At 40.8% G+C, this 15424-nt stretch overlaps 1 protein-coding gene across 9 annotated transcripts in view; it reads left to right on the forward strand.

The window, feature by feature from the left end:
• Positions 1-15424, forward strand: part of Sik3 (SIK family kinase 3) — a 216062-nt gene that overhangs the window by 135144 nt on the left and 65494 nt on the right. For all 9 annotated transcript variants that reach the window (XM_020184314.2, XM_020184313.2, XM_074066673.1 and 6 more), the window contains one exon: positions 3670-3831. In XM_020184314.2, the coding sequence (XP_020039903.2) occupies positions 3670-3831 (162 nt within the window). The remainder of the gene's footprint in view (positions 1-3669; positions 3832-15424) is intronic.

Genomic DNA, 15424 nt, shown 5'->3' on the forward strand with positions numbered 1-15424 from the left:
AAGATGAAAGACATCCAATGCTAAGTGACTTGTGATGGCTGGAAAGTGAGCGAGGCTAGACTCTTACTTTTGATAAGCGCTGGAAACTGGAGAACTGCGAGTTACCTCATCCCTGTCCACTGATTTTACACGGCTGGAGTGAAGTTTGGTAGAAGAACACTTTAAATTTGCCACAGACCTAAATAGATAAGGAGCTAATTGCTAGTGTGAAAGGACTCAGTGTGTTGGGTGTTACACGACAGATGTCTCCTTGAGGTTTATCCAGATGGGAGGCGGGGCAAGATAGAGATACCAGAAGTGAGGTCCTGGCTTCAGGGTGGGCTGAGGGGGGGCTGAGGCCTGGTGGTATTTGTGGCTAGGACTTAGGAGAGCTGGCTCACTGAATTGCCTGGAAGAAGGAGAACAGCTCGTCAGAGTTTCTTGCAGCTGGAATTCACCCTGACAAGGTTCAAGTCATGCTTTTTAATTCAAATATTGAGTGGATTCAGGAGCCATTTTGTTTCATTTTCCTTCAGAAAGCATCCCGGCTTGTATTCAAATGCTATTGTGCTAAAATTCTTCACTGAAAGTTTAATATTACACTTGAACTTGAAGTCTTGCTGTCTATCTACTGAACATATAGGAATATAAAGCGGCAGTCATCAGCAGGCAGCTGAATGGCTATTTCAGCAGGGACTAAAAACCACTGCAGGCCATTGGCTTTCTGGCACACCCACCAGACCCCCTTAGATTTCCACTGGAAGCAAACTAACAGGGTTAGGGGTGGGGGAATCAGATGGGCAGAGATACAAGCTGAGGCTAAGGTGTGAAAGAGACAGACCACTAGGACGGACCTGTAGGTAGAGAAGAGCACAGTGCTGCCAAAGAGAAGTCTTGAACACCGAACACAGCAGGCAGGAGGAAATACCTAATGTTTGTAAACACTTTGTGTGTGTGGATAGCCAGATGTTGTGGTGCAGACCTATAATCCCAGCACTCAGGAGGCTGAGGCTGGAGGGTCACAAGTTAAAGGCCATCCTAGGCTACATAGCAAGACTTTGAGTAGAACAAAAACAAACATGGTTTATGTATCTTTTTCATATACCCACAGTTACAGGAATACTATAGGTGACTTTGGGGAAAGAAATACAGGTAAGCTGTGTGTAGTTTAAATATTATAGTTTTACCCAGGGTGCTACCACAAATACCTCTAATCAGAACCATTAACAGTGACAGTTGATGTGTAAAATAATCACCTTTAAGGACTGCAGAATCTCACCAGACTTTGTGATCTATTAATGAAATACTTAAATATTCCCTCTGTAGTGCTGAGTGGACCTTTAACAAATGTGTTTTTAAGCATCTTCGAAAATTAAAAGTTTTGTGATGTATGATAATTTAATTAAAAGAGGGTTAATACACTAGCCTTTCCTGGGCTGTGGCATGGGGGAGTTTACTTTTGTTTAGCAGAACGAGAGGTGGGGGTATTGGCAATGAGAATGTTTGGTCCAAGGACAACCAGTGTGTCATTGTAAAGATAAAACAGAACTAAGCCGCATTCCACCAGCCCTGATCTCTATGACAATTTTGAGCTCGTTCCAATCATTTTAGGACAATAAGGTACTTAGAAATTATTTATAGAGTTTTTCAATAAAAGAAAGTCACTTATTTCACAAAATTAATCATTCTGTCACATTTAAGAAGTTCTTTGATGTGTTCTGGTAATTAGTATTTACTGCCAGATGCATGTCTCTGGGCATTTTAATTAATGGGTGGCTTGGTCAAATGAGCTTCTGATGGTAAACCTTCACAAGAGTTTATTTTTATGTTTCTCAAGAATAGCTGTCTCTTCAAAGCTCTTTAATTAGACAAAGTTTAGCAACTAAAACATATTATTAGGATAATTAGGCCCCTCTTAAGAGAAATAGGGGGTCAAAGGAGCAGGTGCTGTTAGAGAATGACCTCTTGAAGTAGAGCACTCTACATCTGATGGACGCCCCGTTCCTTAGCAGCTTATGTTAAGTTACTGTCTCTAGCCAGACTCTTCGTGTTGTCTGAAGTTCATGTGACAGGTCTCACAGAGGCCGAAACACACTGGGGTGCTTACTCATTTATCACTACCTGTAAATCCTTGGGAAGCTGTGTTCTGGAACTTCTAAGCAGAAGACTTCTTACTTTCTCCTGCTTTCTATTAAGTTGGTAATCTTGGAAATAACACTGATTATTTTTTAGGGTAATATTTCAAAGATCTTGTGTATGGTATGCAAAAATTATAACAGTTCTTTTAAGGTGTTTTTTCTTTCTTTTGTTTTTTGGTGGTGGGGATGGAACCTAAGGCTTTGGGCCACATGCTGTACACTGAGGTCTGAGGTTCACCTCCTGCCCCAAGACATTTCTTAAAGTTGTTACAGCATTTACACTCCAGAATCTTGTGTTCTTTGAGATCAGACTGATGTTTTAAAAATGTGCTCCCGAGATGGACTGGGAACACCCTCCTCCATTTCTCAGTCTTGGCAGTCCTTACTAGTAATAATGTTTTACTATGCAGTTTCTTTTTGCAATGGAACAAACAAAAAAAGATATACCTGACTGATCCTGTGGGTGAGTGAGATTTCACCAGAACAATCGGGTAGTTTTAATGGAACTACTATTGATAATACAATTATCTATGGTTCCAGTTTTTCACTTTCTTACAATCTCAGGATGCATTTTATGGCAGACGTGCTCCCCTCCCTCAGATTGGTTGATAAAGGACGGTGCTGATAAAACCATTAAAAATTTCAGACAGCATATACTATATCCCAGCTGTCATCTGTCATGACCTGGATTGTGTTGTTGCTCTGATGAAGAACTAAGTCTTAGACTATGTATGTCACCAGTTCAGTGCAAACCTACTGCCATTTTTGGATGGTACTTAAAGAACTTATATTGATTGTGGATCAGTCAGATTATTTGGGTTTAGATTTCAAGGACTTATGAACTGATTTATACTAGTGCGAGTTTCTCACGTTAATTCTTTTGCTATAGCATAGCAACGTGGCCACTGTAATGATTTCTTTTAAGTTGGTAGAAACTTCACCTGGTTTTCTATTGATGTTAGTGATACAGTTCTAAGAACATTTGGTAAGCTCAACAAATGCTCATACATAGATGAAAACATGTTGCTAAGTGACCAAAAAAGTATGGTTTTTTTTGTCAAATTGTAGACCTTTAAGGAAACAGAAGAGATACTAGCCTAAACACAGTCCTTTGTAAGACAGTTTTCCCCCTGTACAATGTCTGCTTTTTCCTAAAATGATTGATTACTGGGGCTCTGCTTTTTGACTCACACTTCAACACAGGAAACACTTCTGATACTTATCTTCATGTGTGTGTTTCCTTATGTATATGTAATCTTTTGCAATGGGTGTGAAAAGGAAGGTGTTGAAAAATACCAGTAAGCCCTCAAATACTCATTTCTTATGGTAGGACAAGTATACTCTTATGTATACTTAACGCATTACAGGAATTCTTTTTACTAATGACTTTTTATAGATATAAACCAGGACTGTAAGAGTGTTAGTCTCCTTTTCTCTGTTTTACTTCTTTAACTGTCATTTGGTGGGGTCTCTTCATATCCCTCCTAAGTCTACCTTTTGAAACTATAGCAGCATCCAAAATGAGAACTGACTGTGCTCTTCTTCAACACAGACCACCTGGTGGCCCATGGTAGAATGGCAGAAAAGGAAGCCCGGCGGAAGTTCAAACAGATCGTCACAGCTGTCTATTTTTGTCACTGTCGGAACATTGTTCATCGTGATTTAAAAGCTGAAAATTTGCTTCTGGATGCCAATCTGAATATCAAAATAGCAGGTGAGAAGTGTGTTGAGGATGTGAAATGGGGACAAAGACACTTTCCCTTCAGGGTTCTTAAAGCAGAGGATTGGTTTTTATTCTCTAAATGTATAATATAAAGATGCTAAAAGTAGATATAGGATCTCCTAAGGTTTTTCTGAGTACTTTTTCTTCTGTCTGTATAAATACATATGTCAAGGTTGCATGGTACATCTACTGAAGATGGTACTCAGCTACTTTGAACATAATTCCTTTTTTTCAGGCCAGCCTTTTACCGCCTCGAATTTCATTAGCCTCCCCATCCTATGGTGCCCCAAAAACCTCCTTTGCTGCCTCTGTCAGCTCGTGCTTCACTGTTTGGACTACCAGCGCTCTCCTGACAAATACGAGCCCACCACCCATTGATGGAAGAACATGACTGCAGTCCATACAGAGCCCATAAATAAGAGAATGAACCATTTTTGTTTCTGACAGTTCTGTGGTGACATGGTGCATCCCCTACCCCAGATATAAAAAGAGGGCATTTCATGTGAAAATTGAAGTGCAGTTAGAATGGCATTGTCTTCAAAGTTGAGGTGTGACAGCAGTTGTAAAGGTTTCTCTCCTTGCAGGGCGGGCCTTGAAAGTTCACGTTTATATGCCGCAGGTTACAGCACCTAAGTGCACCCTTACGAAGTGTGCTGGCAGACATCTTAGACGGGATTACGGTGTCCTTCCTCCCTCCTTCCTTGGTGGTCATTTTTGGTTTTGGTTCTTTTGGTGGTAGTGGGGGCTGAACTCCACCTTGTGCTTGCTCGACAGGTACTTGAGCCACTCCGCCAGCCCTTTCCTTTCTTCTTCTCTTTCTTTCCTTTCTCTTCCCTTTCCTTCCTTTCCCTTCTTCCTCTGTCCCTGCCTCCCTTCTCTCTGGGCCCCTCCCCCCCTTCTTGAGACATGTTTCTATGTATAGCATAGACTGGTTGTGCAGACTGGTCTAGAATTTCCTGTGTAGCCCAGGCTAGCCTTGAACTCACAATCCTCCTGCCTCAGCCTCCCAAAGGGCTTTCTTTATCTCATATAAAATCATGTTTTTCCTTTGCTTTTGTGTCTGTTTTCTCCAAAGATCTCTAGATGTTGGCTGTCCCCACAGAGGCAGGTGGTATGGAAGGGCGTGGCAGTTTCAAGCCCTCTTTATAATTATTTCTCACAGTTTCAATTAAATTAATAATAATAAAACCTGCCATACTTCACAGTCCTTAGAAGTATAATGGATGGGAGCTGAGGCAAGAGGATTGCAAGGTTGAGGCCAATCTGGGCCTACATAATGAGACTATCTCCAAAAAAAAAAAAAAAAAAAAAAATGCGTAGCAGAATGTATTCGTTTCTTGTTGCTGTCTCACTTTACCACAAGCTCAGGGGCTGAGGCTCGAGACAACACACACTTAGAGCTTGTGACTCTGGAGGTCAGTGGTCCAGAATGAGTCTTACGGGGCTACAGTCAAGGTACCAGCCGGGTCAGGTGGTTTCTTGCCCTTTTCAGCCTCTAGAGGTTCCCTGCGTTCCTTGGGTTGGGCCCCATCTTCATGTCAATCCTCCTCCAGCTTCCCTTGTCACATGTCCTACTCCTGACTGGGGCCTCCTGGTTCTGTCCATTTCAAGGGCTCTTGTGACTACATTGGACCCTTCCTGAAAATCCAGCAGTCTCCACATTTTAAGATCTTTAGTCACCTCTGTAAAAAGTCCCTTTTACCATATTTACCATATAAGTTAATATGTTCACAAGTACAGAGGCAGTTAAACACATAGATGTATTTGGGACCATTATTCAGCCTCCCATAGTGTCATTGAGGGGATCTTGGAATTATTGACTAGGATAGTAAGTTAAAAAAAAGCCCCGTTTAGCTGGGTATGAATAGCACACGCCTGCAATCCTAGTTACTCAGGAGGCAGAGACCAGGAGGATCACAGGTCAAAGCCAGCCTGGGCAAATTGTTCTTGAGACCCTATGTTGAAAAAACCCAACACAAAAAAGGGCTGGCAGAGTGGCTCAAGTGATAGAGCACCTGCCTCCCTAGCAAGCATGAGGCCCTGAGTTCAAACTCAGTACCACGAAAATAAGAAAAAAAAGTGTTCTTTGTATTCTGTAGTTTTATTCTACCTCCATGACCCAAGATTAAAAGTTTTTTCTTTCTTTTTTTAAGCCAGGCGCCAGTGGCTTGTGCCTGTAATCCTAGCTACTCAGGAGGCAGAGATCAGGAGGATCGCAGTTTGAACCCAGCCTGGGCAAATAGTTAGACCCTATCTCAAAAATTTCTGTTCCCACACACACAGAAAAAGGGGGGAGCTGAACTGGTGGAGTGGCTCAATGTATAGACCCTGAGTTCCAACCACAGTACCTCAAAAACAAATAAATAAAAAATTTAAAAAGTGTTTCCTTGGTCTTTTTTTTTTTTTTTTTTTTTGTGGTACTGAGTTTTAAACTCGGGGCCTCACACTTGCTAAGTAGGCACTCAGCTTGAGCCACTCCACCAGCCCTGTTTTGTGTTTGGTATTTTTGAGATAGGATCTCACGAACTATTTGCTCAGGCTGGCTTTGAACCTTGATCCTCCTGGTCTCTGCCTCCTGAGTAGCTAGGATTACAGGCAGAAGTCATCAGTGCCCAGCTTCTCTTGCATTTAATTATGAATTCAAAACAATTTTGATTCAGTTAAGGAAAATTTCTTTGTCCTTTAGTTTTTTTCACTGTGAAACCAAGAATAAAAGCAGAGGTCATTGATAATTGAAACTAGAAACACTACTGAAATATTTGAGCAAGGTGATTTTTAAATGTTTTCCTTCATAAGTAGTTAAAACAAATCCAAATAGTCACAACAGGAGTCTTTGCCTGCTGGGTGTCAATACAAACTTGAGGTGTGCTGGCAGCCAGCCTGGGGCTCTCTGTGTGTTAATGAATATTCTTTTTAAACAACATTTTATTAGCATATGATATTTATCTGACATTTCTGTAAATATATATATTATATCCCATTTTGGTTCATCCCCTCCCTTATTCTCCCTCCTACCCCATTCCCCTTCTGAAAATGACTTCAGCAGGTTTCAGTGTTCCACATTCGTACATGTATAGAAAGTACCTCGATCACATTCACCCTCCTTTACCCTCTGCATTTACTCTCCCCTCCCACCAGTGTCCTCCCCTTTACATGACCTCTTTTACATTCATTAATGAATATTCTTTGGCAGGATTTTTAATTTCATTAATCCAGTGTCTTCATTTTTGTTCTGGGTATGTTTTTTGGTCATTCGATTTTGGTGTTTTGGTGGTACTGGGATTTGAATGCAGGGCCTCACACTTGCTAGGCAGGTGCTCTGTCACCTAAGCCATGTCCCCAACCCTTGTTTTCAGAGTGCAACAGAGGATAACAGCCCACCCAGCTTTGTGGCCTGCTGCAGTAGCTGGCATTTGCCTTTGCTCATGCTTTCTTTCTCCTGAATGCCATCATTCCTCTTTCTTAGTCATTGCCTGAACTTCTGTCCTTGCACATAAAGTAGAATTCTCATTCTCACCTGCCAAATCTTCTTTGAACTTAATGGACCAGTGGGAGAAATGCTGCAGGTTGAAGCTGAGTAGAACATGACTAATCGTGGGGAGGTAGGTTGGATGGTTTTGATGGGATTAGGTCAAGGAGGTAACAAAATCAACCTGAAGAGCTGGAAGGAATGTTTAGCTCCCTGGGATGTTTTCAGTGGGTTGTTTTGGTTTGTTTTTGTTTTTGATAAATCTTAGTAAGAAGAAGCTACTATGTGCGAAGAAACCACTGGAAGAGAAAAACACATTTTTTGTTTGTCTGTTTGAGAAAGGAATTCACTACTTAGCTCATACTGACCTTGAACTAAGAATCCTTCTGCCTCTGCTGGAATTACGGGTGCATCCACTTCACCCAGCTAAGAAAAAGAGATTTTTGTTTGTTTTATTTAAGACATCATTAGAGTTAGGCCAGGCATCATGGCACTCCTGAAGGCTGAGACAGGAAGAATGTGAGTTTGAAACCAGCCAGGGCTATAAACCAAGATCCCATTTTTAAAAAGTAAAAAGGGATGGAGCTGAAGGTCAGTGGGAAGGTGCTCACCTAGTATGCATGGGACTCTAAATTTAATCCTCAGTACCAAAAAGAAAAAAGACACTGTCATGTTAGTCTTGAGTATCTCACTTGAAACTCACTGTATGTTGTAGTAGCAAATTAGCTTGGAACTAATAAAAATTCAAATCAGGAAATGTAAGAAATGTTTTCTTTATGCTAATATTTACCTAAATGGTTTTGTTTTGTTTAAAAAAATCATGTATCCCCATTCATTATTATAAGATGAATACATTGTTCTGGAGGTGTCTTATTTTCATTTTGTATGACTTAACATAACAATTTACTTTCAGTACTTGATACTATAGCAGTCTTGCAATTACGAGTACCCTTGTATGTGCTGCCCATCCTAGAAAGCGTGTGTGTTTCTGAGACATGAAGGTTAACATTATTTATATCTGTTAGGAGTCAGCCATCATTCCAGACTTCCCAATTTTTGTGCTTAAATTGTTGTCTATGAACTTTTATTCTAGTTCTTTTTCCAGAAAGAATGAAACCCAGGTAAGTCCTGAGAAATGTAGAAAAAACATTGATAATTTTCAGAATAAAGGATTTTATTTCTGAAAGTCAAAGTTAGGAAGTTCATAAGTAAGAGTTTTCTTGGTTACTTGGGTTCTTACCTGTTGTTTAAAAAGGCTGTGTGCTCAGCCAGCACCAAGAGCAAACAGAAGCTGGAAACATGACTCCTGTCCCCAAGGATTCAGGAGCTCTTGGGCAGCAAACCTCTGAAAAGTTAAGTCACACCAGAATTACACTTTGCAAGTGTTTAAAGTCCTTCACAACACATTTTCACATACGTAACTTAAGTTCCTCATATTTGGCATGCAAGTGTAGCTTATTAGAAAACATTGAAATCCCTTCATCTCTGGCACAAGGTTCCTGTGAAGAACATCCAGCCCCAGTGCTGGGAAAAGAGGACTCAGCCTCTAACCTCCGGTTTTTCATGCTTCAGATGGGTGAGGTTCCTCAGAGAGGAAGATGGAGGAGTGGGCTCACTCAGTACCTGCCCCTGTCCTTGGGTGATGTAGACATAACACGATTCTTACCACATCAGTGACACAGTCCAATTACCACAGATGTCAGAGGATGAAGAAATCACTTCAGTTTGTAAAATCCCAAGAGACTGTGAATCCCATAGGACCCTAACCATTTCCTACTGTCCTTTCATCCTGCTGGCTAGCACTTACCTATTTTGTAGTGGGTGCTAAATGTCTTTTTGGGCCCAGGCTTCATGCCAGTGCCGATAAGGACACGTGCAGTGCTGAGAATGCATGTGGGGTAAGACCGCAGAGATGGTAGGGTCTTCGGGTAGAGCAGAGAATTACAGGAGGCTTAGCCAGTTAGCACGCGTTGATAAAGCTCGCTGTGTGCAGACACTGGTCAAGTCCCTGGGAACGCAGCAGCAGAGAAACAGTCCCTTGGGACTAACATTCTGATGGGGGAGAAGTGGACAGGACCCACAGGCACGTAAGTTCTGGTAAAGGCTGGGTGAAAGGTAAAATCTGAGTAAGGGATAAAATGTCTCGTGGGAGAGAGATTGAGTGTCTAATATCCAGGGTAGTCGAAGCCTTCCAAGCCAAGCTAGAGCAGTGCCAGCCTGAGAGAGAGGACTCTTAACAGGCTTGGGAGGCAGTAGAAAGCCTGGGAAGAGGGGAAGGAAAAGGAGTTGGGCTGAGAGAAATGGCACGGGCCAATTGCACATGGGACCTCGTGGGATTTTACTGTGGTTCCAGGGGGAAACTGAGGTAGAGAAACATGAGCTGCAGTAGAATCCACATGGCACATTTGCTTAAAAAAAAAAAAAAAGTGGGGGAGGGGGCTCATGCATCACATCATGTGTAAGAAGACAGTGAAATTGCTTGAATAAATTAACTTCAGAATGGATGGGGCAGGAGGGGTGAGAGTTGGGGGGAAGGTCAGGGAGGTAAAAGGAAAACCAGTTAAAGACTGCAGAGTAGGAAGATCCTTCCTGAGGATGGTGTAGTAGATACAGAAAGAAGAGGGCAACAAATAGAAGAGATGAAGCAAGGAACTATTTCTAGGCCTGGGTCACCAATCAGGTGTTTGAGCCAGAAAGGAGGAATTTTCATTCATATATGTGTACAAGTAGAGCTTGTGTTAAGCCATCAAATAAAAACAGTGTTTATTTTTTTTAATGGCTGATACACTGCTGTTTGAAAGTAATTATAACCTTACCTCCAAAGATTAAATAGTGAAATATCTATGTTAAAAAAAAAGAATGCCTAAGAAAAAACTGAAATGGAGAAAAGCTCCTTCAAATATGAGAATGTTTGGGAAATTGTGGAAACTTTTTTTAACCTAAGGAAGTTGGAAACTTTTCCCTATAAATGTCGACTCCCAGCACGGGCTGCATGAGACAGTTTCCACTCCCGTGTTACTGTTTTAGTTGGCAGTTGGTAGACAGCAGAGATCTGAAGGGCAAGCAACTACAGAAGACCAGTGTTTTGGAAAGAATTTCCAGAGCGTGTGGATTTAAGGTACTGTGGAAAGTTTTGACCTCAATGCAGTGAGAGTGAGACTACTGCATTTTTTTTAAAAGTGAGAAATCCTAACATTTCGAAAACCCATTGACCTTTCTCTCTTAGTACCAGTATACAGAGATACGATCAATCATATAGAGGAACAGGTTGGGAACCTTGGCTTTCTGAGAACCGTTTCATTGTGTGGTGACTGAGAATATCCCTGCCTGCCTCAGGAAGTAGTTGTTCAACATCCATCATATCAATCCAAATTCTACTTCTGTGTGTGTGTGTGTGTGTCTTGTGTGCACTGGGGTTTGGACTCCAGGCCTCACTTGCTAGGTAGGCACTCTGTCACTTGAACCACTCCACCAGTTCTTTGTTGTGTTGGGTATTTTCGAGATAGGCTTTCCCATACTATTTACCTGGGATTACCTTCGAACCATGAACCTGATGTTTGCTTTCCAAGTAGCTAGGATTACAGGCGTGAGCCACTGGCACTGTGCCAAATTTCACTTCTTTATTGTACCTTCCTGGTTGACAGGTCAATAAATTGAGATCCAGAGAATGCCATTGTGACCTCCTAAATTCAAGTGGTAATAGAGCCTAGCAATTTTAACCCTCTGCCTGGGTTCTTTCCCTGAAATGGCAATGTAGCAGTCCAGAAGATGCTAAGTACTTCAATATACATTGACCATTGCAAACTAAAATTTGAAAAACCATCTTTTCTGAATCTTCTAAGACTAGAGTTTTGCAGATTAAATATTAATGTATCTTTATTCAAATGGTATTTCGACAAGACACTCCTATAATCCCAGCATTTGGGAGGAGGATTACAAGTTCAAGACCAGCCTGGGCCGCATAGCAAGACCCTGTCTAAACAAGCAAAACATAAAACAAAGCACACAAACAGAAAAAGGTATTTCAGGTACACAGTGGATTTATTTTATATGAAAAGATCTTCAAGTTAAAATTCAAACAAGCAGGCTTTTGTCAATTGTAGTTCTGGGCTATGAGTGGGGTCTCACTGATCCTAAAAAATGATTATGTGCCCCCAGGATCAGGAACAATTTTCTGTTTGTAGGGCCTCCCTCACAATGGCTGTGTTACCCAGGCAGGAGCTCTGCACCTCAGATTTTCCCACTGTGGTTTCCCGCGCAGCAAGGGGAATGAACTCATGCAGGGTGGGTGGGGGGTTGATTGCATAGTCTGAAATGACCTACTTTAAACACACTTTTAATCACATGCTTCAACTATAAAATTCATATTTTGTGTTCTGCTCAGTGTTGTGCCTGTATTTGTTTATTAAAATTATTAACTTTAACATTGGGGAAAAAAATTGAAGTTCCAGCAAGATGCATTCTTCTATTTAGGTTCTAGTTTTTATAACTCTTGGCAGACCGAGGCTGAGCCCCAGGCTGTGTAAACATGGGCTGGTTTGGGGAGCCCCTGCCATGGCTTCTGCTTAGTAAACTTCTGGTTTGTGCACACCAGCTTCTCCCTTGCTTTTCCTCAGCTTTTGGGACTTCTTTGCTTGTATTTATTAATTGCAAGTCATTTATTTGGGCAATAATTAGAAAACAAGGGAATTGGAGGTTGAGAATAGGAAAGGAGAGAGACACTGAGTAGGAAAAAAAAAAAAAAAACCATGGAAGCTTTTGCCTTGGGCAAAAGAAAAAAGCTGTGGGAAAGGAAAAGAAATCTGAGCCCAAGTCTGAGCCTGAGTGGGAGGAGCCCCTGAGTGGCTTTCACTTGTGCCCAAAAAAGCATCTCAAGATTTCAAACTGCCCTTTGTCTCTAGGCCATATTGGGCACAACATTTGATAAGATGTGGATTAGTAAGTTTGTGAGACAATGGATATATTACTTAGCCTGATTTAATCACTCCACAACGTATGTATGTATCATGATGGCACATTTTTCCCCATAAAGATAATTATTTGTCAACTTAAAGTATAAATAAATGTGGGTAAATTTTATTAAAGGCAAAGTGGTTCTTAGTCTATATATGGTCTAGAACAATAACAACAAAAAAGAAATTTATCAGCATCTTATTGATGCTGTAGAAAATGACAATTTTGTAAACATTCAAGCAATCAAGGGATGATCAGAGGAATTTAGATGCACATAATCTGTAAGTTTCTAATTTAGGATGTTTTAAAAGAACATTGGAAGCTGGCACCTGTGGCTCATGCCTGTAATCCCAGCTTCTTGTGAGACTGAGATCAGGAGGAACAAGGTTTGAGACCAGCTTTGGCAAATAGTTCATGAGACCATATCTCAAAAATACTCAACACTGAACAGGGCTGGCCAAGTGGCTCAAGTGGTAGAATTCCTGCCTAGTAAGTGTGAGGTCCTGGGTTCAAACCCTAGTACCACCCCCCCCCAACAAAAAGAACATTGATATCCTGTCTGTTTAGAGGGTTATTAATTTTATTAGAACTCCTACCCAACACCACATTTCCCCAATCTTTTTCTTAGAGGGTCATAAGCTCCCCCACTGCAGGTTGATGTTAGGGAGACCTGGGCATTACCCAGTAAGTCCCTTGATTCTAACTCAGAAGAAGTCTGTATAGTATTGTGTCAAAAAGAGTAAGACTGATTTCTCAGGCAGGCCTTTGCTAAATGTCCAAACACTAGCAAAAGTCCGCAGTGGTAGCCGAGCACCAGTGGTTCATGCCTGTAATCCTAGCTACTCAGGAGGCAGAGATCAGGAGGCTCTTGGTTCAAAGCCAGCCCCAGCAAATAGTTCACGAGACCCTATCTTGAAAACCCCTTCAAAAAATAGGGCTGATGGAGCTGCTCAAGGTGCAGGCCCTGAGTTCAAGCCCCAGTACTGCAAAAAAAAAAAAAAAGTCCCCAGTGGTCTAGAATCCTGTTCTCATTTTCATGAGTCCTTTTATCATTTCTCTTAGAAAGAAGAGTTGGGGTGGAGGTGCGGAAGCCCTGAGTTCAAACCCAGTACTACCCCCTCGTCCTCCAGAGCTTTGTCTAGTATTTATTTCTGTTTTCTCAGTGTCAAGCAGAAAAGGTCGGTTTGCTCGTAGTGGGCATGGCCATTTGGTCTCAGCTTTTAGAAGGGCCTTGATGCTCAGGCCCTCTACCGACCACCTTAGCACCTCAGGGAGCAAACAGCATCATCTATCTCTGAGTCCTGAGGCTCTCATGTTGTAAAATGCAGTAGTGCTTTCTCTTGCCTGTTCTATGTTATAAGGAGTTAATAATGAAGTAATTATTTAGCTCTTCCTACTTCCTTAAATGCAGTAATTTGAGAGCCTTTAAGTGTAAATAAAGTATGTCTGCCTACTAGCAGGGAGCCAGTGAGTGTGACTCAGTCAGTCTGTTTATTACTCAGTTGAAGCAGTCACCAAAATATTTCCACTTGTCCTCAGTTTTTCATTATATTTGGTTAAATTTACCTCTGTTATGGACAATAGGGTTATATGAGGCGTAAGGTACACTAATGTTCAAATTTAAATTAATGAGGATAAAAATGATGATTCTATAAAACCTTGAGAGACACTTCATCAAATTCATGAATCATCTTCATTTATCACAGTTCTTATGTAGCACATCCAGATGTGTCTGTAGAGCCTCAGAAGCCAAAAGTTAAACATAAACTCATACAGTGTTTATATAGTACCTACACATAAACACATACCCACCTACATCACTATATATGCCATGTAAGGTTTGATGTATTGGGAATTAGGACTCTTCATGCTGATAGTGCATTATTTGCAAAGAAGTGATTAAAATAATAGCCTAAAACTTTGAAAAGCAAAATCAGCCAGGTGTGGTAGTATACACCTATAATCCCAGCACTCAGGAGGCTGAGGCAAGAGGATTGAAAATTCGAGGCCAGCCTGGGCTACAGAGTGAGACGCTGTCTTACAAAATCAAACCAAACCAAACCAAACCAAGAACACAAAAATAATTCAAGTAAACAGACTTGGTTTTTAGGTTCAAATGTGTAAGTATTCCATATCCAGGTTATGAAGTTTTCATCTATTTATAGCAAATCTAATCTCAATATGTATGTATTGTCCAGACTAAACATTGTCTATCAATTTGAAATTAGTCTTTTTCCTTAAATAATTTAAGTAAATTAAATACTGTGAGTTACTTTTAAAATGAGAAAATTTGAATTAGTGTTGAAATTCATAAAGAATGTTTAAATCTGTACTTTTGCAGTACTGAGGGTGGGGTCAAACCAGGGCCCTGTACATGCTAAGTAGACACCTACCACTGAGCTGCACCCCAGCCCCTTAAATGAGGTTTTGGCTTTTCTCTTTGGTTTTGCTTTGAGACAGGGTCTGGCTAGGTAGGGCAAGCTGACCTCATACTGAGGATCCTCCTGCCTCAGCCTCCTGAGTGCTGGGATTACAAGTATGTACCACCTCACTCAGCTCCCTCAATTCAATTTTAAATAATGTGTTAGTGTAAAAGAAAATATTTCAAGTTATGTCTTTATCACAAATCCTGCAAAAATTATTTTAAACGTTTCTTTCTTGGGAGGTTTTAAGATGACACATTCCTTTGATAGGCTTTTGTGAGTCAAAATACTGGCTAACTGTACAATTAAATAGAATACGGTTTTCTTTACATTCTAATCCAAGCATAACCTTGATGTTTTTGATGACATTAGAGATTTCCTGAACTTTTTATAGAATCTTCTTTAAGAAAGCCCCTTTCTGTGTTATAGTTCAATTCTGTTGAACTTTTTCTTAAAACTCACAGTATGGTTATAATATAGTTAGATGTGTTACTGTTCCATGTGTATCTTTCCACTAAACTCAACTCCAGGAATTCAAGGACCATGTTTGTCTTGTTCACATTGTACTGAAAACACATTTATGGCATGAAAAAATTGGGAGTATCCTACCCTTATTAGCATATGTACATATTACTTTTCAGGCTCACCTTTCAAATGTCTGCTGTCATGTGAGTGGCGTTTATTCTGATAGTATTGACCTAAGAGTATTTTGTTACTTGCTCACAACTTCTAGGTAATA

The sequence above is a fragment of the Castor canadensis genome, chromosome 2, assembly GCF_047511655.1.
Source record: "Castor canadensis chromosome 2, mCasCan1.hap1v2, whole genome shotgun sequence".
In the NCBI taxonomy this organism is placed as follows: Eukaryota; Metazoa; Chordata; class Mammalia; order Rodentia; family Castoridae; genus Castor; species Castor canadensis.